Here is a 27108-nt window from a genome sequence, read left to right on the forward strand (position 1 = left end):
ATTTTCTCTGTATTTTTTGATTTGTAGTCATCTAATTCTGTATACTAAAAACAGGTGACATATTTTGCTAATTTAATAGAAATAACCCCTGATAAATAAAGGGACTAAGCTGAAGGAAAAGTAATTAATTAATTAATTAACGAAATTAAAATGCACTGATTTTGTCAAAAAAAAAAAGAAAATTCATTTGTTATGTAGTGAAGTAAAAATTTAGAGAATGGAAGACTAAGGCCCAAATCCCAATTCTATTTTTGTACCCCTACCCTTTCCCCTTCCCCTTAGAGTGTGAAGGGGAAGGACTTAAAAAATGTACCCCTAAGAAATGGGACACCTCTACAGCACCTGCACATGTCATCATATGTCATCACGAACTCTTGCTTCATATGAGATCGATGATGGCGACTGCTGTAGTTAATCCAGTTGTGTTATTTTTTAGTATTTATCTTCAGGAAATCATTAAAGGCATATATCATGTTATCACAACAATATAATGTGACAATAAGATCCTAACTGTAGTGTGCAATTACACAGTGGCCATATTCATCTATGTAAACACACGAAAACAACAGTAACATTATAGCAGACACTGTAAAAAGCTCATTCCCAGCCACTAGACTTTTCTGACAGGGTATTCGAGTGTCATCGAGTGTCAGAATGTTGTGGAACTGCTATACAGGAGTTATTATTAGGGATTATAGATAGTGAAATTTAGCGTTTTTTATTTCAGTGTTTTTTTTAAAGCATGACGGTGAAACACGAACGCAGTACTGAATGTAATAAAACGTGTGCTTGTTTGTTGCAAAAATTCGTAATAATGACAAAAAAATACTAATTTGTGCAACTCCTGACTTCCGTGTGCAGCCATGCTGCCGTTGTAGCTGGTGTATTCTGGGAAATTTCCATACCCCTTGGTTTCAAGTGTGGTCCTGAAACATCTCCATTTCTAGGGCTATCTACCCCTTTCCTTTAGCCCTACGCCTTCAAGCTTAAGAGAATTGGGACACCCCTACTCCTTCACGTGAATGCGCAAAATGAGGGGTAGGGGAAAGGGTAAGGGGTAGAATTGAGATTGGGCCTAAATCAATTTTTATATAAAAGTCCTTTGCACATCTGTTTTTGCAAAATGTCCTTCAAGTTGAATTGCTTGCACTACATAATTCTTAATCCCTGTCACTGTATTTCTCTCCGCAGCTTCTGTAGCAGTCCGCCGGCTCATCGGAGTAACCGAAGTAAAGAAGACAGGATCCAGCTACGGCAACGTAGAGGCCAAGAAGGAGAACTAAACACCATTTTCACCGTATCGACACCGTGTGGCCACTGTAACGCTCACCCTGCAGTCCAGCCTCAGGCACAGAGCTGCCCTGTGTGCAGTTATCTTTCTTTTTACAAAACAAAAATGTAATTTAAAAAAAATGAATGAATTATTAACATCTCTTCAATGCAGCATTGGGAGGTATATAGGGATATAACTATAGATATTACTTAATATGCTAGTCTGTAAACGTTATAATAATTTGTATGAACAAAACTGAATGGGAAATAGAGGAGAGGAAGCACTTTCAGCTGCGGATCGATGTGACACATGTTTTCCTCCTTTTTAGCCCTGCCCCTTTAATGACAAAAGCCACGGCCTCTTTTAACCAAACAAGCTCACGTCTTGTCTTAGTTCTTCATTAGTATTTATCATCTCCGGGAGTGCTTTGTAACACTTTGTTCTTTGCATCTACAATATCAAATCCTCCCTTTCACAGTTTGGATCGCCACACTTGAGTCACCTGGACTGATTTTTCTGAGATCAGAATTTCACATCACGGACGGTTGAGGAAGACAAACAGCCCAGCCGATCAGAGAAAAGGCGGTCACGCCACGGCCCCCTACCTACCAAATGAACCGCTGTAGATCTCCGATGGGTCTATTGGTCAGCTGTAAACTGTTATGCGACGGCAATAGAAATGGACTGAGCAGGGTTTCCGAGGAAAAGCATGTCTTCTGTAACTTTTCTCCCATTTTCGAGACCTTTTCACAATGGTGTCTTATCCCACTCTGTCACCATTGCATTACCATGTAGATGAATAAGCGATGTTTTATACTCCTATCCACATAGAGCATCTCTTTAGTTAGTTTACAGCTAAATGAAACACCCATTGACCATGATTGAACTGCCCATATCTAGCCATGTGTAACTCGAAATATAGGGTGAGAGATAAAGAGAGTAGCCGAATGACCAAGAAGACAACAATCTGTGCTGTCAATAAAAGAAGATTGTGAAACCCGTTTTAGTGTGAACCACTGACACTAATGGTTTGTAAATAAACTCTAGAAGTTTCTTCATGACCCAAACCCATTCGAATTAGATGAATACGCTTCATTCGTTTAAAGTTATTTCTCTATTTTCTGTTGTCTTCCCTCATTGTTTTCAATGTGCATCTTTGCTTTTTTTAATGGCGAAATTGGAAAGGACCCGTGCAAGCCTTAACGGAGCAGAACAGTGTAGTTTCTTGTGTGTAGTCGGGCAGTCCGGAGTGATTGGGTTTCTCACGTATTGTGCAATTTTTATCTGATCTTCATGTCATATTCTACTGGAATTCATGCGGTGTAGATTACAGATGCAGTCTGTGCGTTTCAGATGCACAATATTCATATGAGGATTGAAGATCGGGAAATTTGCAAGATCTGTGAGACGCCAGCGCAACTAGTCTGGTTTATAATGTGGGGAGAATACCAAAGTTTACTTGATTAAAATATTGATTGGATGAATAGTGGGTTAAATGGTTGGTTCACCCAAAAATAAAAAGTTTTATTAATTACTTTTGCTCGTTTTGAAACCCTGAGACTTTCCTACATCATCTGAAAAAAAAATAAGATACTTTAAATTCAATCTGTAGACAGCAATTGTCCCAACTATACTTTAAATATCAGAAAAATACCCCCCAAAAAATCCTAAACTCATATTTTTTTATGTTTAGTGGTTTAATAACATTAAATGGTTTTAAACATTATCAAGACAAAACAAAAAATAAGGACTTTTATTCAACAGTTTCTTCTCTTTGTGTCAGTAAAAATTGGCCATTCATGAGAAAGTTGTGCTTTTATATGTGTCGTGCTGCTGACATCACGTATTCACCTGTACTTTGTTTAAAAACAGGATGTTATGTGAGCGTTTATGTCATTGCACAGTGCTCCTGTGAACATGCGCCCTATACTGACACTTAAAAAAAGAAACTGTTAAATAATGTTATTTTTATTTTATATGTGCACTAAAGTATTCTTGTAGCTTCTTAATACTCAGACTGACCACTGAAGACACACGGGCTGCATTTACGCTGCATGGTTCAAGTGACTCGATTCTGATTTTTTCCTCCCATGTGGCACAGATTGGATTCGGCCCATATGTGTAAGCAAGAAAAAAATCACATTTACTCAAATCAGATTCAGGACTTGTTCATATGTAGACATTTATCCAATATATGTCCCTCGTTTCTGCAGTGTAAGTAGCTAGATCAGATTTTCACCTGTCAATGCGAGTCGCGTGTTATTAAGAACCATAGTGAATGACGTCAACTCTGACGCTTTCATTTCGGAACAGATTTCAGCAGAACAGATTTTCAGAGTCCCAAACCTTAAATCTCATACTTGAGGACTAAAATAGCTTTTATATTGTCATGTAGCACACGTATTTAAGCATTTTAACAAGAGAGAGAGAGAGCAAAATCTGCCAACATGACCAAAACAAATATAAAACTGTTGCGTAGGCTATACATCACACGCATGAATCACGCCATGGACATTACATTAAACTCCTACTGGTTTAAAAAGGCCTAGATTAAAGTAAGATGTGAACTTGAGAACTTTAATGTCGTAAACTAAAGTAAAACAACTTGTCAAAAAGAATGTTAAAAAAATTAAACCCTGCGAACACATTAAATAGGAATGGAGAAAAGAGCGCTCTCTTATCATCTGTCTGTCAGTGCACACTCTTTTTTTTCCTGGTCATTTTGCCTTTGCGATGTACTGTGTAAATGCAGACAATAGGATATGAGTCACTTTTAAAAGATGATTTAAACAGGTCATCAAAAAAAATCGGTTCCAGTCACAAAATCAGAATTGATCATCAAGATCTGCAGTCTCAATGCAGCCATGGTGTGTTTTGAGGATGTTTTTTGGTATTTTTTGGGACTTTAAGTTGGGACCATTGCTGTCTATGGAGGATGAGAGAGCTCTCAGATTTCATTTAAAATATATCAGTCTGATGAACGAAGACCTCGGGATTGGAATGACAAGAAGATGTGTAATTAAAAACATTATGTATTTTTTGGGGTAAACTAAATGCAAATGTTTTCTTCTGCGTCAAGCGCACACTGACACCCACCTCAAAAAATGTAACTACATGCCGCAACGATGTGTATCGCGAGCTCTGTGATGGTCGACTTGATAGCTGTGACGAGTGTGGGCGGTGTTGAAAGTCGCAAGCCGATGGAGCGAGTGTTTACATGTGTTGAATCCCGTGAAGGTGCTGCAGATGGAAACTTTTGTTTTGTGTTTACCTTATGATTAAAGTTGTAGCATGTCCGCCAGTTCCTACCTCAAGTGAGCGAGTTTTAGCTACTTGTAGCGTTTAGAAAAAATAAAACACCCACAAAGAAATTGACACAGAGGAACATAAAAACCTGGAAGTGTTATTGCAGAGCAACACAAACAGCACGCAATAGCATAATTCACACTACGAGCGACTCGTAGCGGCAAAGCAGCAAGTGAACGTTCATTTCAATGGAGAGTGAGCGACTGTTGCCCACCAGGTGGCTCAAGATAAGAGTGTTGCCAGATTGGGCGGTTTTTAATTTATTATTGCGGGTAAAAAATGACCTAGGCGGGTAGTGAAAGTTTGGACGGTTTTGCAACGGCGTGTCCGCCAGCCCCGGTCTGCCCTTATAAACCTGTTTTGATCTCCCAAAGAGATGCCATAGCCACTGTTCTTCGCATACAAACGCTTTGAACAGTGTAGAAACGCTTGTGATCTCCATCCCCCGACACGACATCTCAATCACGATGCCTCATTCACACTAGCAGCGACTTTGTAGCTGCCTGTTGCTCTGGGTGGTGACCTGCTGCAAACGCAGGTCTGTGTAGATATGCAGCATGAATACAACCGGCCTCTGAGCGAGCTAAGAGAAGATCACGTGAGCTCTACTGGTGCTCCTATTGGCTGTCACTCAAGAAAGTCGCTCTTCATTTGCATAAAGTTGAAGGATTCTCAACTTTGTCTCGTTACTCAACACGCCCGCCAATGGTCGCTCGCGTAGACGGAGGTCACTGGAAGTCGCTTACTCTCCGCTGAAATGAACGGTCGCTGGTCACTTTGCCACTGTGAGCTGCTCGTAGGGTGAAGGAGGCTGGATTCTTAACTTTAGGTGCATCCCAAATCGCATACTTATGCACTATTCTACGCCATTTTGTAGTATATATAGTGTAAGTAGTGCGTTCACAATGAAAACTTGAAACTTATTATTACACTGAAAACTTATTATTATAATATAAAAAAAAATATTAAAAAGAATAAGTGCACTTTTAATACCCGGATGATGCACTCATTCAACCGGTTAAATGACGTGTGGAATGATAGACACTTCACGCACAACGACCGCAGCTTTGCTCACGTAACGGAAGGGGGGGGGGGGGGGGGGGGGGGAGCTATGGGGCGCAAATGTTGAATAACTTTATGTGATTTGGATTGTGAAAGCAAAATTTTTCTACGAGAGTGATTATAGCGCCTCCCAATGGTGAATGAGGTTAGGCTCATGGCAGGTATTATTTGTTACTTTGGTCATTTATTTCTCTAATTTGGCAACTGACAAACGTCATCAGGAATCATCTTGAATTTACGCTTAGTAAAAAAACATTAGTGTTCCATTTGGGACGACACTACATACATATACAATATTGTTGAGTGTGTAAATGCATAAGTACATATCTATATATATATATATATATATACAGCTCAAATACAACCGGCCTCTGAGTGAGCTAAGAGAAAATCACGTAAGCTCTACTGGTGCTCCTATTGGCTGTCGCTCAAGAAAGTCGCTCTTCATTTGCATAAAGTTGAAGGATTCTCAACTTTGTAGCATCGCTCGGTACGCCCACCTCGTCGCCAGCGGTCACTGTCGCTCGCGTAGATGGAGGTCGCTGGAATCACTTGCTCTTCGTTGAAATGAACGGTCGCTTCGCCGCTGCAAGTCGCTCGTAGAGTGAATGAGGTTTATTCTTTAAGGTCTTTCATTTTCACCAGTTAAGACTGAATCTATTTATTTTCTTGCCACAGAGTTTTTATTTTTTCATTTATCTCTGTGGTTAATTTATTCTGAATAATTCAGCATGAGTGATCCATTTCTAATAAATGGGCGAATGGGTCAAGACCACTGTTGACAGGGTAGGACTCTGAGCCAAGATCAGTTCTTGAACTCTAATCAAATAATGAATGTGACACCTGATCTGAGGCCAGAATTCCCTCTTCTTGTAATAAATGTTGCTACTGTATGCATAAGACTGACAGGATTGAGATTGTAGAGTTCAGACTAAATAGCGGGCTTTGGGAAAAGATGCGAGATATCATAGTGAGTGTTTCTGACTTGCGTTTGAGTTAAATCCTCCTCAAAAAACAGTATGTGAGCAGAGGTTGCATAGAACTAGAAATTTAGTCTGTTAAACTCACAATTTGTTTTGTATTTTCTTTCAGATAAATTAAAGCATTCAGTGTATGATTGGAACTGGAGTTGTTTCATTTCATTGCATGAATAACCCAGTAACCTATTGATCTTTATGAAATAAATGTAACGATAGCTGCATTCGCACTGAAAACACTTAATACGCTTCGTCTCGCTTATAATAATAATAATAATAATAATAATATGAAGATATTTATGAATCATTCAAATGTTTTGACATGTTTAACTAAAATTTTTAAGACTTTTTATTATTTATATAGGCTTATAAATGTATTACTAAAATAAGATGGAAACGATTGTGGGTAGAATAATGATTTTTGGTGTTAAATTTGATTACTTTTGAAATCTGAAAGAAGTAATTGTGTGTTCACTCTTGACACGAGTTAATGCAATGACAAAATGCTGAATTGGAACTTTCATTTCAGCTAAATATATCAGGTTTGATCAGATTTTGTGTTGCAATGTGAGAACTGTGTTTAGACCATATCAGTGTGATCTCATTGTGACATTGGTTTCATCTTGTCATGCAAAGCTTTTTTTCTTCTTCTTTTGGTTATATTATTACAAAAAAAACAGAGCCAACTGGTCACAGCTGGATTTAATGCTGGTGTTTAGCTGTTCGTAAGTTTGGTCTCATGATGTAGAGGGACCTAAAACCTCTATTATACCAACCTGCTAAATTTTACTTCAGGGAAGCTGGTTTATTTTTTCCCCCACTAATTTAACTTAAATTTTAAGTTAAGGATTTAAAATGTAATCCATTTGTAATCCAATCTATAATGTAATCCTTAATCCAGATAGTAGTTAAAGAGGACAAGTGTTAGATATGCATATTACAAGAGTATTAAAATGTGAATATGCTTTAAGGACATTTAATGTATCATCACAAATCAAAACGTTTAAAATAATCATATTTTTATTTTATTTAAATCATACACTGTAAAAAAATCATGTTTGCCTTAAATTTTTTAAGATGAATCAAATTAACCTTATGAGTCCATTGAACTTATATTATGGTAAACTGACTTAAACAGCTTGCATAACATAAAATTAAGGTAGAACATGATCAACTTAGTTTAATAAGTTACAATGAAAACATATGCTGTCAGGACTAATTGATTATATAGTCTTTACAGTGTTTTATAATAGTTTATATTATACACTCTCAGAAATAAAGGTACGCAAGCTGTCACTGGGGTGGTACCTTTTCAAAAGGAACACATTTGTACTTGAAGGGTCCAAATTGGTACCCCAAAAGTACATTTTAATACCTACAAATTTTAAGAGGAACGCTTTTGTACTTTTTAGGTACTAATATGCACCCCTGAGGTATTAATATGGACCTTTTAGGTAAAAATTTTTACCTTTTGTAAAGGTACCACCCCAGTGACAGCTCGCGTGCCTTTATTTCTGAGAGTGTACAATGGTAATACTTTTTATAATTCGATATTTGCCAAAGTTGTGTAAAATTTTCTGTGAGGAATTGGTGTTGGGGTATGGATTAAGGTAAAATTATATAATATAATGTGTATTTGGTAATTTAATCTTTTCGATTTTTTTCTTTCGAGGAAACGTATTCTTCAGAATTCTGGTGGATTACATTTTGATTACTTGTAGTTATTACTTGTTTATACATGTGCTGAGGATTTTTTCCTTTAGTTTTTGAAAATATTTGCTTTATGGGTAGGATTAGGGTTAGATATAGATGTTACAGTGTAAAAAAGTATGTGTAGCAAGTAATTTAATCTGTTAGATTTCTCTTTTGAGAAAATTTGTTCTGAATAATGGTGGATTACTTTTAGATTACTTAGTTATATTAATTACTGTCTAAGTACAAGTGATGTTTTTAATCTGTTTATGTGTGCTGCAGTTTTTTTTAATCAGTCGACTGAGGATTGGGGTAAGTGAAATATATTCATTTTCAGGGATCTCCACAGCGGAATGAACTTCCAATTTACCCAGCATATATTTTACACAGCGGATGTCCTTCCATCTGCAACCCAGTACTGGGAAATAATATACACTTTGTACAATATAAAAATAACCACATCTATGGAGCAAATAAACTTTATAACACACATATACTGCAGGTATAACTCCGCCCCCACCCCAGTTAACCGATCTGTGTGTGCAGTGAATGAAGAAGGCAGGACTATCAAGTCACATTTGCATGTGCAAGCAATGTTCATCCACTTTAAACACAAACAATGGGGAAGTCGTTACAGAAACCGTCTGTTCAAGCAGAAGCACACTTAAAGACGGTCATTTGTCACGTTGTTTACATCAACTGTGCCTCGCATCTGCCTATCATCTGAGAACTGCGCCTGTGCTCAAGACTGCAGGTCTGTCCGTCCTCGACCAGGTAACAGACATGGGGCTCTGTTCTCTAACACATCAGATCGATGCTTTAAACATCCTAAATGAACTGCGAGATCACGGGACGGGCAGTAATAGAGAGGGAGAGGGCCGGTGTCCGGGTGCTTTGGCGGCCGGTAAAGTGGCCGCTCGCCCGGGCGATGTGATGAAGGAGCCCCGCAGGCTGAAGACGATCGCGGAGAGAGCACGGGAAAACTGCCTTTCGCGACTGCTCGAGATACTGACACAGCTCATATCTATCGAAGAAGACTTCATTAAAGACGGCTCTTACGGGAAGAGTTTGCTCAAGCGTAAGGTAAGACGATTTGGTGTTTATCGGCTCTTTCTGCTGCAGTGTTTACTACGACGACTCGCTTGTTAAATGATACCTCTGTTACATATATTGGATTGATTGGGACTTTATTTTAGTGTGATTGAAAGCATTACAACGTAAAAAATAAGGGTGGGGAAGATAAAGAAGACCTCTTTTGTCTATATTGGAGCTTTGCAGGTGCATCCTGGGATGCTTTTTAAACAGTAGGAGTTCCCACGTGTGCTGGCCCTTTCTTTCAACGACCAGATTAATTCGACAATTGAAACCGATAAATGAGTGTATATGATGATTAAATATGTATAGTACATCTGTATTATTGTTATTAAAAATTACAATTGTAGCCTACTGGAGTAATCTGTTCGATTATTTTTCAAGAAATGAATTCTGAGTACTTCTGGATTACTTTTTAGATTACTTGTAACTGGATACTACTGTCAGATTACAAGTATTTTTTTTTTCAAATACGTACATCTGTTTGACCATTAAAAAAGAGATTATGTTGTATGTGTGTATGTTGAATTAAACTGGTATCAATGTTATTCGCATAAGCGCATGAGGAATATTGCAGATTGCAACACAATCTGTTATTGTCTCAGAAATGCATTGTACATTTGGATGTCCTTTGGTTTACTTGATGTATTTATGTTTATAATAGCATTTAAGTCAAGTGTCGACAAATACGACAGCTATGTGATTACATTTATGAGCTGTTTTTGAATTATACGTATTCCCCCTCTCTCTCTCTTTCAGGACAGCGTTGATCTGAAGAACATATGCTTGAGAATGGCTGTGGCAGAAGGTGGTTCTCGCTCGGACAGAGACTTGAGGGAACTTCGAGACTGTCTTCGACTTATCGTCATTAGCCTGCTTGCACATGTGAGAGATGAAAACAATCTGTCATCCACCGTGTCCACTCACAGACTAAGAGAGCTTTCAAACTCCTTCCCTGAAATCTGAAAATCTGCAGATTTCGCTGTGTGATTTCTAAGGAACTACCTCAGAAAAACAAGGAGACATTAACTTTCTTAAGAAACAAACAAGCCATGAACTATCTGTGAATCATCAGTGAATGTAAAATTAGCATGATGTTTCAGATTACAAATGAAGGCGTGGAACCTCACAAAAAAAGTGTTTTGCAGAGCAATCATGTATATGCTCAGCTTTAAGAGCTGTATTGTTTATTGTATGCGTTAGTCAGTACTCATGCATGCATAAGAATGGCAGAACAACATTCTCTTTGCACATACCAGTATCATGAGTTTGTGTTCGGCTGACTGTACAGGTAAAACAAGTCTGATGCTGCTGAATCCACTCTTAACTCCACGGGTGGGATGATGGTTGTCACACCTCAGGATGGGTCCGGTGTGGCTGCCTTTGTCACCTGATAAACAAAAGGAGTGTGTTTGGTGGAGCAGGGGTGTGTTGGTTAAAAGTGCAATATGTGTTGTGTGTTCTAATGTTGAATTGATTATGACATCACTGTGTAATTATGTTCAAAATAAAAACCATTTTCAGTGTTACAACCACCCAAGCAGTTCTGAAGATTTGATTATGAATTCCAGGTTTGAGGATTGCAAATGCAATTTTGCTGTTTGTGCAAATATGGACTGTCTGTAAAATCTGTAGAATCGGCTTTTGTCACTAGATGGTGCACAAAACCAGCTTTTATGTTATGTAAATGGTCTTGTGCTCCACTACAAACTTTTTTGGTGTGATGTAAATGAGGATGAAATTCCCAAAAAGTGTTGGATAATAATTAAAAAAATTATAAATGGATGCAAAATGCATTAAAATGACAGCATATCAAATTAAGTGGAGTTTACTTTGAAGAAATGGAGCAATTAAAAAAATCTAAATGTTTCAAGACAATGTATTTGGACACTACTAGTGATAGACTAAGAACTCAGATTATAAGCAAACATGTTGAATCGATTGTAATGTTACAGTTGAAGTCAGATTTATTAAACCCCCTGAATTATTAGTCCACGTTTATTTTCACACAATTTCTGCTTAACAGAGTGGAGTTTTTTTCAACACATTTCTAAACATAATAGTTCTAACAACTCATTTCTAGTAACTGACTTATTTTATCTTTGCCTTGATGACAGTAAATAATATTTTACTAGATATTTGTCAAGACACTTCTATACAGCTTAGAGTGACATTTAAGGATGTCTTAACTAGGCAGGATATGGTAATTAGGCAAGTTATTGTATAAAGATAGTTTGTTTTGTAGACAATTAAAAAAAATTGTTTTAAAGGGGCTAATAATTTTGACCTTAAAATGGTTTATAAAAAATTAAAAACGCTTTTATTCTAGCCGAAATAATACAAATAAGACTTTCTCCAGAGACAAAATGTTATCAGACATACTGTGAAAATTTCCTTGCTCACTTAAACATCATTTGGGAAATATATTAAAAAAAGAAATTCAAAGGGGGTTTAATAATTCTGATTTCAACTGTATGTATTGCATATTAAAATGAATATTCATTAATTTATAAATAATGTATTATCTATTACACTCCCAAGATGCATCAGAATGAATTGAAACTATTTAAATTGATAAAATATTAATAATTATTACAAGAATGGAAACTTAAAATAAAACTTGACACAAATTCAAATGTAAAGTGAATTTCTTTCTGAAATTCTTTCTCTTCTGTTTTCATTTACTAACTTGAAATTATAAAATGAATAGTGGTTAAGTAATGTATAAATACTCCATCAGCAAAAAATGCCGTGTAAGGCAAATGGAGTGCCGTTCATTCACTAGAAAGGCTATTTGTGAGATTATCAATACCAAGTCTGCTCAGTAGAGGACGCCCCATACACACATTTTATATTTTCATCGACTTCACACAGTACGAGCGATACAAAATCATTAGATGGCAGCATGTGCCATCTTTTTAACATTTAACTGTCTAAAAAACATGTGAAGGTTCCCTTATTTGGGAATAATATACCCTTAATTATTTGTGAGTAGTTTTTAATTTAAAGATTTTAAATGCATTCATTTTCAGACTCCAACAGATGAAGAAGTGTTAAAACTCAATTTTATTAGTCGCTATATCATAACAATGCTTAGCAGTTTGTTTTTGTTGAATATTGCAGTGTTTGTTATATGCTAAGTTATAATCCGTGCACTAAGTCGATTTATTTATTTATTTAATCTTTAATCAGCCATATATTTTCTAATGATGTATATATTTCATGGGGACTAGCTGTCACTCACATGATCCACCAACAGCAAACGATCCAACCAACTGCTGATTAACATAATCAGGCCTACGTTACATTTTCTTGTACGAGAAGTTCGTTTTAGCTCGGATATTCGTTACAATACTATTCTGAAGTCAAAACCAATTCAAACAGGTCAGTTAAAACCAACAAGCGTTTAGTTTTATCGTGTAATATACTCAGCTTTTACAAAAATCCCATTCAAAGTGGTTTTCTTCTACTAGGTTAAAGATCGTGGCTGTCCATCCTCAGGTAAGTTTTGTAAACAATTAATACCATCACGACCAAAGCTAAAACAACTGAAAATTGTCATGTAAAAACGAACAAACATTTAATTTTATTGTGTTACTCAGTTTTTAACCATTGGAGGTCAAATATTGTCCCAAGTGGCTGTCCACCTTAACCGTATAGCTTAGCGGTTTTGTAAATAAACAACACTATCGCGCCTTCCAACGTAAAAACAAATGAAGTTAGTAAGTTACAACCAACAAGCGTTTAGTTTTATCGTGTAATATGCTCAGTTAAAAAAATCATATTGAAGGTGGTTTTCTTCTACTAAATTAAAGATCATCAAGTGCTGTCCATCCTCACGTAAGTTTTTTAAATAAACAATACCATAACGACCAAAGCTAAAACAACTGAAAACTGTAAACTGAAAACTGTAAGGTAAAAACCAACAAACATTTAATATGATCATGATACTCAATTTTTTTTAAACCATTTGGAGGTCAAATATTATATAAAGTGATCATCAATCTTAACCGTTTTGTAAATAAACAACACTATCACGACATTAAAAACATCCACAAATGGTGCGTTAAAACCAACAAAGGTTTAATTTTATTGTGTAATATTACCCAGATTCTTTTAAAAATCCCATTGAAGGTGGTTTTCTTCTACTAAAATGGTTCAAAATCAAGTGGCTGTCCATCCTCACATAAGTTTTGTAAAGAAATATCACTATCACGACTTCTAAAGTTAAAACAACTGAACATTGTAAGTTAAAGACTAACAAATGTTTCATATTATCATGTAACTTATCTTTTAGGCTATTGGAGGTCTTTCCTCAAGTATTTAAATATTATCCCAAGTGGCCATCCATCCTAACCGTATTGTTTAACTGTTTTTCAAATAACACTATCACGACTTCCAACATTAAAAACAACCGAAACTGGTCAGTTAAAATCAACAAACGTTTCATTTTGTCATGTAATGTACCTACATTTTTAAAGACTCATTAGAGATTGAGGGTGATACTGTGACCAAAATCCAACATCCCCACGACGTTTGGGTACAACTATAGGCATGGGCCCGTATAAGATTCTGAAGGTATGATAACCTTGGATAAAAATATCACTGTTTCATGGTATTGTGATTACTGCTCTAAAATATATAATTTTAAAATTCAAGTCCCAGCTGGGCCATTTGGCATTTCTGTGTGGAGTTCGCATGTTCTCCCAGTGTTGGCGTGGGGTTTTCTCTGGGTGATCCGGTTTCCCCCACAGTCCAAAATATATGCGCTATAGATGAATTGAATAAACTAAATTGGCCATTTTGTATCTGTGTGAATGAATGTGTGTGAAAGTGTCCCAGTACTGGGTTGCAGCTGGAAGGGTATCTGCTGTGTAAAACATATGCTGGATAAGTTGGTTCATTCTACTGTGGCGACCCCTGATGAATAAAGGCGAAGGAAAATGAATGAATGACTTGGAGATTGAAGGTTTTCTTCTAGTTTACAAAGATCCTCTGAAGTGGCATGTCCATTTCAACTGTAAAGTAAGTTTTGTAAAAAAACATTCTATGCCAAATAATGGATTTGTACACCTTTTCAAACTTGAATTTTCTCTAACTGTATACTTTTTTTTGCATATTTCATGAGTTTCTTCCTCTAGGCCCATCACAAACTTTTCTGAAGGAGTGTGTTTGACATTTTGTGTCCTAACTGTCTGAGGCTGCTCTCTCATGACGCTGTTGTTTGCTGTTTTTTAGCATCCACATCCACGAGACTGATCGAACCCGGCAACCTCAGGCTCGAGGAGGTCTGGCTTGAACCACTGTGGGCTCCTGACAGGCCAATGGAGCTGCAGACAGAAGTCTAGCGGGATGGATGGCTGGGCTATTATGTCACTTCCTGGGACATGTCGGGAGCAGACCCAGACAGATGAGTAAAAAGATGAGTGTTGTGTGAGAGGAGGATCAGAGGAGAGTGCCAGGGCCGTCGGGGGCCCGTTAGTGTCTTTGTTATTTTCGCACAGGCTGTGTTTTTAGATATTGGCGACACTTAAATCTTAAGTCTTCAATATATTTGTCGTGACTTGTTCTTAAGTGTGTTGCTGCTTTTGTCATACATTTCTTTCATATGGGAAAAATTATTTAAAAGTAGATAAATACATGCATTCAAAAAACTTTATTTATTTATTTATTATTAAGTTATTTGTTTAACCCGGTGGTTGAGTTTTGTATCAAAATATTTAGTGCTTTATTGGGTTATTTTTTTAACCTTTATTTGGTTGTTTAGTTAATAACTCAACCATTGGGTTAAAAATTTGGTGCTTTGTTGGGTTATTTTTAACCTTTATTGGGTTATTTGTTTAATAACTCAACTAGTTGGGTTGAAATTTTTTAATTTCAACAGTCAACTAATTTAAATGATACAGAACAGCAGTATTAATATGTGTTCTTGCGTTATAAAGTTTATTTAAGCTCTAACGCAATAATGTTGTTATTTTTTTTAGTAAATTACCTTTCCAAGTCGTTTTTTTCGTCATACTTTTCCCTCATATGGGAAAAAGCGATTTAAAAGTAAATAAATATATAATATATGCACTCTAAAAAACTTTATTTATTTAACCCAGTGGTTGAGTTAAAAATATTTGGTGCTTTGTTGGGTTATTTGTTTAATAACTCAACTGGTTGGGTTAAAAATGTAGAATTTCAACAGTCAACTGATTTAACTGGCACAAAGCAGCTGTATTAATATGCGTGCGTAATGTTGTTTTGCTTTTAAAAATGTTATTTAAGCTCTAATGCAATAATATTTTTTTTATTTATTTTTTTTTTTTAGCAAATTACCTCCCTGTGCCGTGATTTTTATATCCGTTTCACCAGCACTCTATATCATTGATGATACAGACGCACGCTTCATAGCTGATCTATATAGAATGGATAAAACGCTTTTTCTACATGTAATGATTATGCTGGAGCTGTTTTTACAGATTTAATGTACTCAATATTTCAAAATTTTTGTAGCCCTTCCAGCTACAACCCAGTACTGGGAAACATCCATACACACTCATTCACACTCATACACTACTTACAATTTAGTATATTCAATTCACTTATAACGCATGCCTTTGGACTGTGGGGGAAACCGGAGCACCCGGAGGAAACCTACGCCAACATGGGGAGAACATGAAAACTCCACACAGAAATGCTAACTGACCCAGCCGGGACTCAAACCAGTGGCCTTCTTGCTGAAGTGACAGTGCTAACCACTGAGCCACCATGTCGCCGTTATAATAACTTATAATAATAATAATTATTATTATTATTATTTATATTTCACAATATTGCTGTTTACCGTTTTTTCAGTATATGATAAAAAGATAAATTATGAATATTGTTATTGTAAATATATTTTATTGTATAGCCTATAAATATTGTCACAATAGATAAATAAAACAACAAAGTTTCACATCAGTGAAATAACAATGTAAATTATACAATTCCTAAATCAATGATTTTAAAGGGTTAGTTCAACCAAAAATCAAAATTCAGTCATTTACTCACCATTCACTTGTTGCAAACCGTTACGAGTTTCTTTTTTCTGTTAAACACAAAAGAAGATATTTTCAAGAATGTTGGAAATCGGTAACCACTGACTTCCATAGTATTTGTTTTTCCTGGTAGTGGATGGTTACAGGTTTTCTGCTTTCTTCATAATATATTCTTTAGTGTTGAACAGAATAAAAAGTTTTGGCAAAACGTAAGAGGGAGTAAATGATGAGTACATTTTCATTTTTGGGTAAACTATCTCAATTTTCCTTCAACTGTAAGTTCTACTCACTTATGATACTGGAAATTTACATCTGAGGGCTGAGTTCACATAACTTGTAAATTATCCAAATTAAGAACAGTGTTTGAAACTGACACCTTTCACCTGGTCTGTCCTGTCATCTCATAATCTTATGCTCTTTATCAGCACTTTTCATTTCTTTCCACTCTCACTAATTCTTCCGTTTTCTCATGCAGCATCACACAGCAGACATGATGTGTGTATTCCTGTGGGGTCACGGCGTTCCCTCCACTTTTTCATTCTATTCATGTCTTTTCTTTTCCCTCTGATGCTCGGCCAGATGAAGACTCTGGGGTGCTTGTGAGAGCGGTGGGACTGACTGGAAGTGTGTGCATGTGTTTGTGCACGTGTGCATGTGTGTGTGTGTGAAAGCTCACCCTGCGAGTGGGTGGTGGGTGATGACCCTGTGCTCTCCAGCACTGTGTGTGTGGTGGCTTCGGCCCCTAGACGAATCTCTTCAGGGCTCAGTCTCACGCTGAATAGAACCTCCACTGTGTTTCACTGCGGGGCTTTCCCGCACACTTCACTCTCAATGTATGATTCATTATCCGATCAGAGGGAGGGTGACGCATCCATGAGTGATCTTATCGAACCCTGGTGCCCACGCTCAGCCTTCCAGATGCTCCCTCCACTAAAGAAACAGTATTAATGGAGCTATTTTTAGTTCTGAGAGCCTTAAAAATAGGCTGTGAAGGGTGTGATGGGACCTCTCACCATCACGGCCTGTTGCTCCAATCTAATGGACTGAATGAAAGTCACGAGAGTCGTCGTGAGTTCTGTGCTTTTGGCAATTACAATTACATTTTAAGCAGGGATAATGCAAACTTTGGAAACTAGAGAAAAGTTTTTTAAAAATAATAAATGTCTTTATGTAAACTATATATATATATATATATATATATATATATATATATATATATATATATATATATATATATATATATATATATATATATATATATATATATATATATATATATATATATATATATATATAAATAAATGTGTATATATATATATAAATAAATGTGTATATATAAATGTGATTTTATTCAAATATTTGACATTTTATTTGACAATTTGTATCCTCATAAAACGTGTGGATATGTTGATGGTGGTTTGGTGATGGTAGATGGTGGTATCTGATTTTCTTATGATCATTGTTGAGGCTTTTATAATGATATTATCACAATACTGGCGTCTTTGCAAAGTTGCAAAACACTGCAACAGGTAGGATAGCGAAAACAAATCTACATTTACATATTGCTTTATAGTACATAAATGTTTAAGCAAATAAATGTATCAAACTAATTAAATTGCAAAAGGTTCATGAAGTACAATAGATAACACTTTCACAACAAGGTCTGATTCTGGTTCCATGAATGTTAAAGGCTCTTCATGAAATCATAAGGGCTAAAAGAGGTTACACCATGTCCGGCATGCAACCTGTCATGTTGTGACATGGAATAAAAGGTATCTTTTCCATGTTAGTTTTTGTCCTAACCATCCACAACAGGTAGATATAAAATATTTGTTTTAGAAAAGGTTTCTATTTCTGCAGTGTTGCGGCTGAACAGCAGCATAAGTTCCTATGACAATGATCACATCAGGTGCTGATTGTGTGCTTTATTCCGTGTTAAATGCTGCTAATGTGAGCTTAATGTGAGCAGTTTACATGACATTTATTGGATACTGAAAGCACTAGCAGTTTACATCAAATCTTAAAAGTAAAATAACTAGCAAACTAGAGTTTGAAAATGAACATTAGAACTTTGTGACTTAAAGAGGTTTAATGTCGTTTGGAGTGCTATGCACTATCCTAAATTATTCTGTCATGTCACGCCTGGTGCGGACAGATGAATTGCTTGTCGCTGGAATCCTGTTGCCTCACATGTTGTTAGGACACAATGTTAGAATGACTAAAAGATTTTAGGAAAGCTAAATATTGAGTTTTGGGAGTGAAATGTTCTTGATCAGCAGAACAACACAGCATGGTAGTTGATGCCTTTTGTCAACTCAAAATATTTTGTAGCCATTTGTCACATGAAGTTCATATAAATATCTTGTTAAATAAAGAAGTGTCATTAGATCACCGCTTTCTGTACCTTAAAACTAATTATTGCCCATCTTACTGTACTATAAACGTAAAGGCTATTTGCAGCAGTGCCAGTTTAAGTTTTTACACATGTTGATTACTGTTTATTAACCAAGTTATTTTGAGGGAGAAAAAATCTATAAACATTTTTTAGTATAGGGGCAGTTAATCAATAACCTCAAACCAGTTTTGTATCTAAATAAGACAATTTTTATGGCCTTTGGTTGTTAAGGTTAGATTTTAGGCCTATTAGGTAATACATGGTTAAAATTACAACGCCTACAGAAAATCATCATCCTCCTTTTAAATAATGACTTTATTTGTCACACAGTCTGAAATCAAGTCACATTCCGAATAACTTTTCCAGCCTTTAAAATGTTTTTGTAGCCTAAACTGTGCCTTTCTACAACTTTTGAAAGCAGGGTGTAATGTGATTAATAGTATAGATTTTCACAAGGGTTTGAGGATTTTCTATATGCACTGTTAAAACATTAAATGTTTTTTGAAGCTTAATTTCCCTGATAATGTCAGACATTTTTGTTTTGTTTGTATGTTTGAAAGTATATAGTTCTTGTGGTTTGTTTTACTTCCAATCCAAAGATCTTTTTTCATGTCTAAAAGTTGTGTGACAGTAACGTTCTCATTAGACTCATTTCCCATCAGAATGGCCTCTGACTCTTTTGTAAGTTATTCATTTATGAGAAAACAGGAAACTGATGGCCACTTTTGGGCTTGCACTCAAGAGGGGTCATCAAAACAATTCTTTAAACGTTTTAATGAGGAATTTGTGGCCACTAAATTTTTGTAGTTGGGAACAATTAAAACTGACTAAAACCCACATCTGTCCATGTGGAATACATATACACTCACCGGCCACTTTATTAGGTACACCTTACTAGTACCGGGTTGGACCCCCTTTTGCCTTCAGAACTGCCTTGATCCTTCATGGCATAGATTTAACAAGGTACTGTTATAAATTCCTCATAAATTCCTCTTACTGTTAAATATTCCTCAGAGATTTTGGTCCATATTGACATGATAGCATCTCGCAGTTGCTGTAGATTTGTCGGCTGCATATCCATGATGCGAATCTTCCGTTCCACCACAGCCTAAAGGTGCTCTATTGGATTAAGCTCCGGTGACGGTGGAGGCCATGTGACTACAGTGAACTTATTGTCATGTTAAGGAAACCAGCCTGAGATGATTCGCGTGGTTATTTGAGTTACCTTTGCCTTTCTATCAGCTCGAAGCAGTCATTCTCCTCTGACCTCTGGCATCAACAAGGAATTTGCGCCCACAGAACTGCTGCTCACTGTATACTTTGTCTTTTTGGGACCATTCTCTGTAAACCCTAGAGATGGTTGTTTGTGAAAATCCCAGTAGATCAGCAGTTTCTGAAATACTCGGACCAGCCCGTCTAGTACCAGTAACCATGCCACATTCAAAGTCGCTTAAATCAACTTTCTTCCCTATTCTAATGCTCAGTTTGAAATGCAACAGATCGTCTTGACCATATCTCTATGCCTAAATGCATTGAGTTGCTGCCATGTGATTGGCTGATTAGAAATTTGCGTTAACAAGCAGTTGGACAGGTGTACCTAATAGAGTGGCCAGTGAGTGTAGATTATATAAAACTTTTTATTTCTTACATTAACTATTCTGTAACACTTTAATGTAATGGTAAAATCGGTTTTATGATAGGATCGCCTGAGACTCTGAATAGTGGTTTTGAATACAAACCAGTTTGAAATTAAATTGTGAGGTTAATACCTTTTCAATGGATATTCTGAACTCTGACCTTTTTTTCCAATTGGAAGGGACTAGAATGGATTCGGCTTTAAACTGCAGCCGTAAATGCCTTTCAGAGTCATTTGCCCCATAGTTGACTCCATCTGTGCAGGGTCACGCATTAACAACAATTTTTCTTGTCAGTGTGTGTGTGTGATTGGTTTCATATTTGCATTATAAAAGCATTGCACTACAAATGTGAAAAGAATGACACACATTTGTAGTCGCACAATTGAGATTCATTATCAGCGTGAGTCAAGCATTGGGAAGAACCTTTTTCTCTGCTTTAGACTATGATGTAATGCAATGCTGAGGTCATCCTGTGGTTGCCATGGCATCACCTTGGGAATGTAAATTTGGGGTATGGAATCAAGCTTTCAGTCAGCTTCTCATAAGTCAATCAACCTGCTTCATATTGTTCATTTGTCTTGCTTTATATTGAGTCTTTCACATCAAGAAACCTCATTATGTATACATGATGTATCATGGTCTGACTAAGCTGACCACAATCCAGAGCCTGTGACTGTAAACTCTTGTTTTGAACCACAGACTAAATTTGTGCTCAGCACCTGTGAGTGGCTTGAAAAGTTTCCAGGGATCTAATTTAAAAAAGTGCATTTGGGTTTCTTTGTAGAATTGCAGTAAGGATGTGTGTAGGGCTGAGCGATTTGGCCTAAAATCTAAATCTCGATAAATTTTTAACTAATTTTATCTTGATTTAACTATGATTAATGAACCATTATTTTATTTTTTGCCCTCATAGTTCACTGACAAGTTTTGTACAGTAAATCTGCTCACAATTACAGGTGAGATCTCTGAATGAAAGTCACGTTTCTTGAAGGCAACACACACTATCTACTATCTTATTTATATTACATATTACATATTATATTACATCAGCATTGAATAACTGAAATTCGAACAAACATTGTCTAACATTGCCTACAATGAATAACTTGCACTTTTGGAAACAAAAATAAATTATTCGCAAATTTTTTCATATTAAAAGTAGAAAATAAGCAGTATCTCTTCTAAATAAAATAACTCTTATATATCCTGTAAATAATATTTTGAACAGTGCATTTCTTGCATCTCCTGTAAACAAATATTTTAATGTAATTAATAATTTTAATGTAATGGATAAAGGCTCAAGGCTTGAGATAAAGGCTCAAGAATGGGTCCATCATCCTACTTGCCCAGAGATCAGATGTGGCTGCAAAGTGTCCGCAGAAGTTTAAATCAGCCCCAGGCTTTAACAGAGCGTGGTCACGTGATATGTAGGGAGAGTAATTGAAAAAATCATCCTGAAAAAATTGGAACGATTATAGGTTTTGAATGTCGATTTCGAATACTTTTAGATTAAAAAGTCAAGTGCTATTTTGGGGTTTCCACCTGGATTTTGCCCACACAAATTCAAACGCTTCCCAAATCCACATGCAGAGGTGTAAATGCAAAAAGTTTGGTCTCATTTAGAAGAAAACCCTTAGAATTTTCATGAAACACTGTTGAAAGTGATTAAAATAATTGTGCATGTTGTCTGTGTTATAATAAACCCCTACAAAAAAAGAGGCGCTTTTTTTTGTAAACTCAAATTTAAAATTGTACCTTTTAGGTTCTGTGTGGTCTAGATTGATGTAATTAATTTTGGTGGTTCCTGCACATGTCAGTAATCAGAAAAAAAAGAAAATGTCTCTATCATAATCTATGCAAAACTTATTCTATTCCAACTAATGAAAGAACAGAACCACTTATGGGTAGGCCCACACGGAATCTGCACGCGCAGAATTCTGCAGATTTTTAGCCCATCATTAATTCTGTTTATTTACTTGTGTAAATGTGTGTAAATCTATATTTATTCCGTTTTTAAAATAATTACAGTAGTTTGAGTTACTCCTCAAAAAAAGTAGCTAGTTGCGTTACTTAGCTACTTTTTACGGAAAGTAATGCATTGCAATATTGAGTTTCTTTACAAAAAAGTAACTAGTTGCATTACTTGGTTACTTTTTATGGAAAGTAATGTGTTACGTTACTTTTGAGTTAATTTAGCATTATTTTTTATTACCTGACTGAGGCTCGATCTCTTTCAAAACTTTAACTTTAATAGAAGATTCAACTTTCCTCAGTCAGAATAAGAATAAGTCAGAATAATAAGAAATTTAAACATAATAATAATAATAATAACAACAATAATAATAATAATAATTTAGAGCTTAACAATTTTTCTAGCCTCTCTTGTAAAAGTGCTTCACAGGTTATTTTATTGGTCATGTTTTCTTTCAAGAATAAAGTCCAAGATTTAAAATTAAAAGTTTCTTGTCAAATGTTTTCTCTATTTAAAAACACAACAGTAGCGAAAGATGACTTCACTTAAGTCATTATTGCATTGGCCAAAACTAATTAACTGTAGTCACACCAGGATTCTGCTGGGTTTTAAAGCCTTTTTCGATGGGTTATTTTCACAATTTGTGATGGCATAGCAGTCAAAATAGAACAAATCAGCTCATGTATGGGACAAATTCTAGACCTTTGTCGGTAAGGGGTGGGTTTTCCGAACCTCCCACCCCTGGCTACAGGCCTGTACATTGACTACTTTAATGTTAATTCAGCAATTTATTTATTTATTTTTTCTCATTTTTTGGGTTTTTTTCACCTTTATTATGATAGGACAGTAGAGATTTCAGACAGCAAAGCATTGGGAGCAGAGAGAAGGCAAGTATCGGCAAAGGATCTCGAGCCAGAATTCGAACTTGGGTCGCCGTGAGGACATCGGTGCTATATGTTGGCGCACAGTACCACAAGGCTATTGGCGGCGACTTATTTTTTAAAAGCTAGTTAATTAAAACTAAAAAGTAACTCGCGTTACATTTTCAAAAAAGTAACTCAAATATTTTTACTTAATTTTTAAAAGTAATGCGTTACTTTATTTGTTAAGCCGTGGTCACACTGGACTTTTCTCCCCATAGACTTCTATTCATACGCACGCGAATGTGTCAGACTGAAAACACAAGCTCATGCGACAAGTTTGGCAGTTTGCTGCGTTGAAAAGTTCAAGCTTGGTGAACTCTGACCTGTGAAATCGCATCACTTGACTGCATGAGACCAATCGAGGATCAAAACATGACCTCTCTGGAGAGAAATTTAAAATATGGACCAATCGCTCGCTTTTTAAAATGTCCAGTCATTTTGTTAATCCCGCCCCTTTTTGCAGTGACATAATACATAATTTCGCATGCTCAAACTCGAGTGTGACCACAGCTTTACTTAGAATAGTATTATGTAACTAATGTTTCTTGTAATGCTTTACCCCAACACTGGTGAAGACAATAAAAAAACATTCTTGTGCAATTTGAAAAGTTCCATATATCTCAAAAGACAACAATCAATTCCAATAACCTTTATTTTTAAGAGTGTATGTTAACAGATCTAAAGAAGCCAGAGGTGCCAGTATAACTGATTTATTTTTAAGAGTGCAGGATCATGTATTTGTTATAAGAGCTTGAGTTTTTTTTTTTCATTGGTGCTTTGTCTATAACACAACATTTGATCAAGTTTCAGCAATTCACAGCTTTTTAGAAGACCCTTTAAAATGTAAAGTTGATCAAATGTCATTCAAAATTTTCCACCTCTCTCAACCATTGCTGTGTAAAAAAAGCAAATCAGGTTACAGCAGTCCTCTTTTTGGATTATTTTCTTAGGGTTTGGGCGTTATAACTCAAATCACTCCCTGGCCCTTTCTCTCTCTCACACACACACACATGCACACACGCCAGCAGGCTCAACAAATGTTAGAAGATAATTTATCTCACAGTTTACATTGCACACACACACCAGCGCTCAGGTGCCTGCTCTGAAATTAAGTCTTCGTGTCAGAAATCGTCTTGGATTGGATTCTAACACACTACACATGTATGTGGAGTGCTGTGTTCACTTAAGCTCACGCTAGAGCGTTTAACTGAAGGCTTATGAACACTCAACATTGCCCCTTGCCCCTCTTTCTGACACAATTGGACTGGCTGAAGGTGTCTCCTGGGAGACATTAGTCAGTGAAAAAGCAAATACTCCATTTTGAATCCATGTTTTCAATTTGAAGGCACATGGTTTGAATTAGGGTCATGCTTACCGAGGTGGGTGAGTGGGAGGGTTAGCCTCAGGACAGAGGTGAGCGAGAGCTTCCTATACACCCACAGAAAAACACACCCACATTTACTCTTCTACAATCAGCTTTGTTTCAAATTTTAGGGACTTTTTGTGTTCAAGACAGTATCTATTTAACCGTATAGATAGCAATGAGTGATAAGTTTCACTTAAACATTTTTTTGATTATACTTTATTTTGATAGTCCACTTTAGACATCTTTCAAACTATTGACTGTCCACTTTAGACATCTTTCAAACTACAAGTAACCCTCATGTCAACTAGCTCTTATTTTTTATTAATAAGATATTAAGATATTTTAATTAAATATTACTAGAGTATTAATAGACTGTTTGGGTAGGGTATAGGTGGATAAGTTGATGTGGTTTGCAAAGTTACTTTAAGGAACATTAAATTAGCAGATAGCAGACAGTATACTAATACCTGTAATGACTGCTAGATCACATGTAGTTGGAAAGTTTCTTGCAGTTAATAGAATAAAAATAAAGTGTTATCGAAACACAGATAGGACACACAGAAAAGAATAAAAAAAAAAAACAGAAAATTTGGTCACGGTTAACTCAACCTTTACTTGTTATAAACCTGTTTGATTTGTTTGGCGGTGTTAAAAACCTGTTCTATGGTTACAGACAGAATCTGCAGACATTTTTTGCTATTTCTGCGGAGAATTTTGTTAAAAATCTGTGGATTTATGCGGAATGATTTTAGGAGCATCAAAATTAAAAACTTATATGAATATATGAAATAAAAATAATATCTTTACCTGTTATTTAATGTTTACAATGCAAATCCAATTAGATCCACTTATTTGGTAAACAAAGCAAGTCTCTCTTATAATATATCTACTAAAAGGCAGAAAATATTGCTTTACAGGCTCTATTGTAAATAAATCATAGGAACATTTTAATATTACTATTGTTATATCACAATAATATTAGTGAAATGAATTTAAAAACTGAATACATATAAATTTACACACATTCACACAAGTAAATACATAGACTCAAGGATGGGCTAAAAATCTGCAGAAATCTGTGTATTTCTGCACGCACAGATTCTGTGTGGGCCTGCTCATAACGCTTTGGAACTACTTGTGGATGAGTACATAAAAAATTTTGAGTGAACTGTCTGTTTAAAGAACCCCAATGAAGTTTAGAACAGCACAATGCTAAAAATTATTACCCAATTTTCATTTTAGGGTCTACGAAAATTCCTTTTAAATTTTGCATAAAATTCTTTCAAATGAATGTAAATTATTTCATATTTACTATAAATAGCCAGACTTGTTTTGCATGGATTTGAAAGGAATATGCACGGGTATTTGAAAACTTAGAAATGTTGTGTTATTGTCAGTATAATTTGCATTTGAGAATTTGATGGGGTGATGTTCTGTGTTGTGGCATGCAATCTGTAGCGGATGTACAATGTTTGGTATTTATTTTTAGTTGAAACCTGTAATACATGGTGGTTTGAAAATGCAAGTGTATAAACTAGCCATCCAAATTTCAAATACATTTTGCATTCAAAGATGTATTTGAATAAAATGATAAACAGTTTCCAGTACATAACTCTATATTATTTAAAAGTTATATAATACTATAATGGTTGCTAAGCCCCAGATTGTAGCCCAGTTTTTAATTGCAGGAACCTATTGCTTGGTTTCGGCGAGGAATGAGGTTTTCTCACTGCCAAATGCTTTTGGCATCTAAATAAAATTTTCAGATCTTATTGAGGTATTAGGATTTTTTTTACCCTTGTGCTACTCATTTGGAAAAGTTTTTTGATCCTGAAAATAGGCATGAGGGGTAGTCTGGAATTCTTGAATTACATCATCCCTGTTGATGTCATCATCATTGGGTGACTTTGGCACGTTACCCAGCGGGTGAAGTCAGGCAGAATTTTTGCTCTCGCTGCCCAGTGCAAATCACTTATAACAGAGCCTCAGGGTCACTGTATCCATACGGACAACTGTTAACCCCCAGTCCACTCTCCTTTCCCTTCATTACTTGTCTCTTCAAGGGGACAGCTGAGAAAGGGTGACGTCTTCGTTGTGAAAAATGACAAAAAAAAGGAATGGAAGCCATGTGTTTTTCTCTTGAGGGACATCATAATGATTTGATTTACTAGCGGTCATTTGATCAACAGCGTGCGCTCCACTCCCTAAACATACACTCCTCCCAGAGAAGCGAACAGCGGCAGACGCTCGCAAGAAGGTGGAGGCTGGACATCTCGGGGCGGGAATCACATTTATTCTCATTAAGCTGCGATAGTGTCAGCTGGAGGCAGGGGAGGCACGAGCCAGGGTCATAAAAACTACCTCACTACCTTTTCCCGCCATTACCTC

At 36.1% G+C, this 27108-nt stretch overlaps 2 protein-coding genes across 7 annotated transcripts in view; both read left to right on the plus strand.

Annotated features, from left to right (window-relative positions):
• Positions 1–2807, plus strand: part of agpat3 (1-acylglycerol-3-phosphate O-acyltransferase 3) — a 39580-nt gene extending 36773 nt beyond the window's left edge. For all 6 annotated transcript variants that reach the window (XM_056456632.1, XM_056456636.1, XM_056456634.1 and 3 more), the window contains exon 10: positions 1192–2807. In XM_056456632.1, coding sequence (XP_056312607.1) covers positions 1192–1283 — 92 coding nt within the window. In that variant the 3' untranslated portion in view covers positions 1284–2807. The remainder of the gene's footprint in view (positions 1–1191) is intronic.
• Positions 2808–8837: 6030 nt separating this feature from the next.
• On the plus strand, positions 8838–11172 carry dleu7 (deleted in lymphocytic leukemia 7). Its single transcript, XM_056468162.1, has 2 exons — positions 8838–9393; positions 10162–11172. Exons 1-2 carry the CDS (start codon positions 8860–8862, stop codon positions 10366–10368), a joined length of 741 nt encoding a protein of 246 aa, XP_056324137.1. The 5' UTR covers positions 8838–8859; the 3' UTR covers positions 10369–11172.
• The last annotated feature ends 15936 nt before the right edge of the window (positions 11173–27108 follow it).

Source organism: Danio aesculapii, chromosome 1 (assembly GCF_903798145.1).
Source record: "Danio aesculapii chromosome 1, fDanAes4.1, whole genome shotgun sequence".
In the NCBI taxonomy this organism is placed as follows: Eukaryota; Metazoa; Chordata; class Actinopteri; order Cypriniformes; family Danionidae; genus Danio; species Danio aesculapii.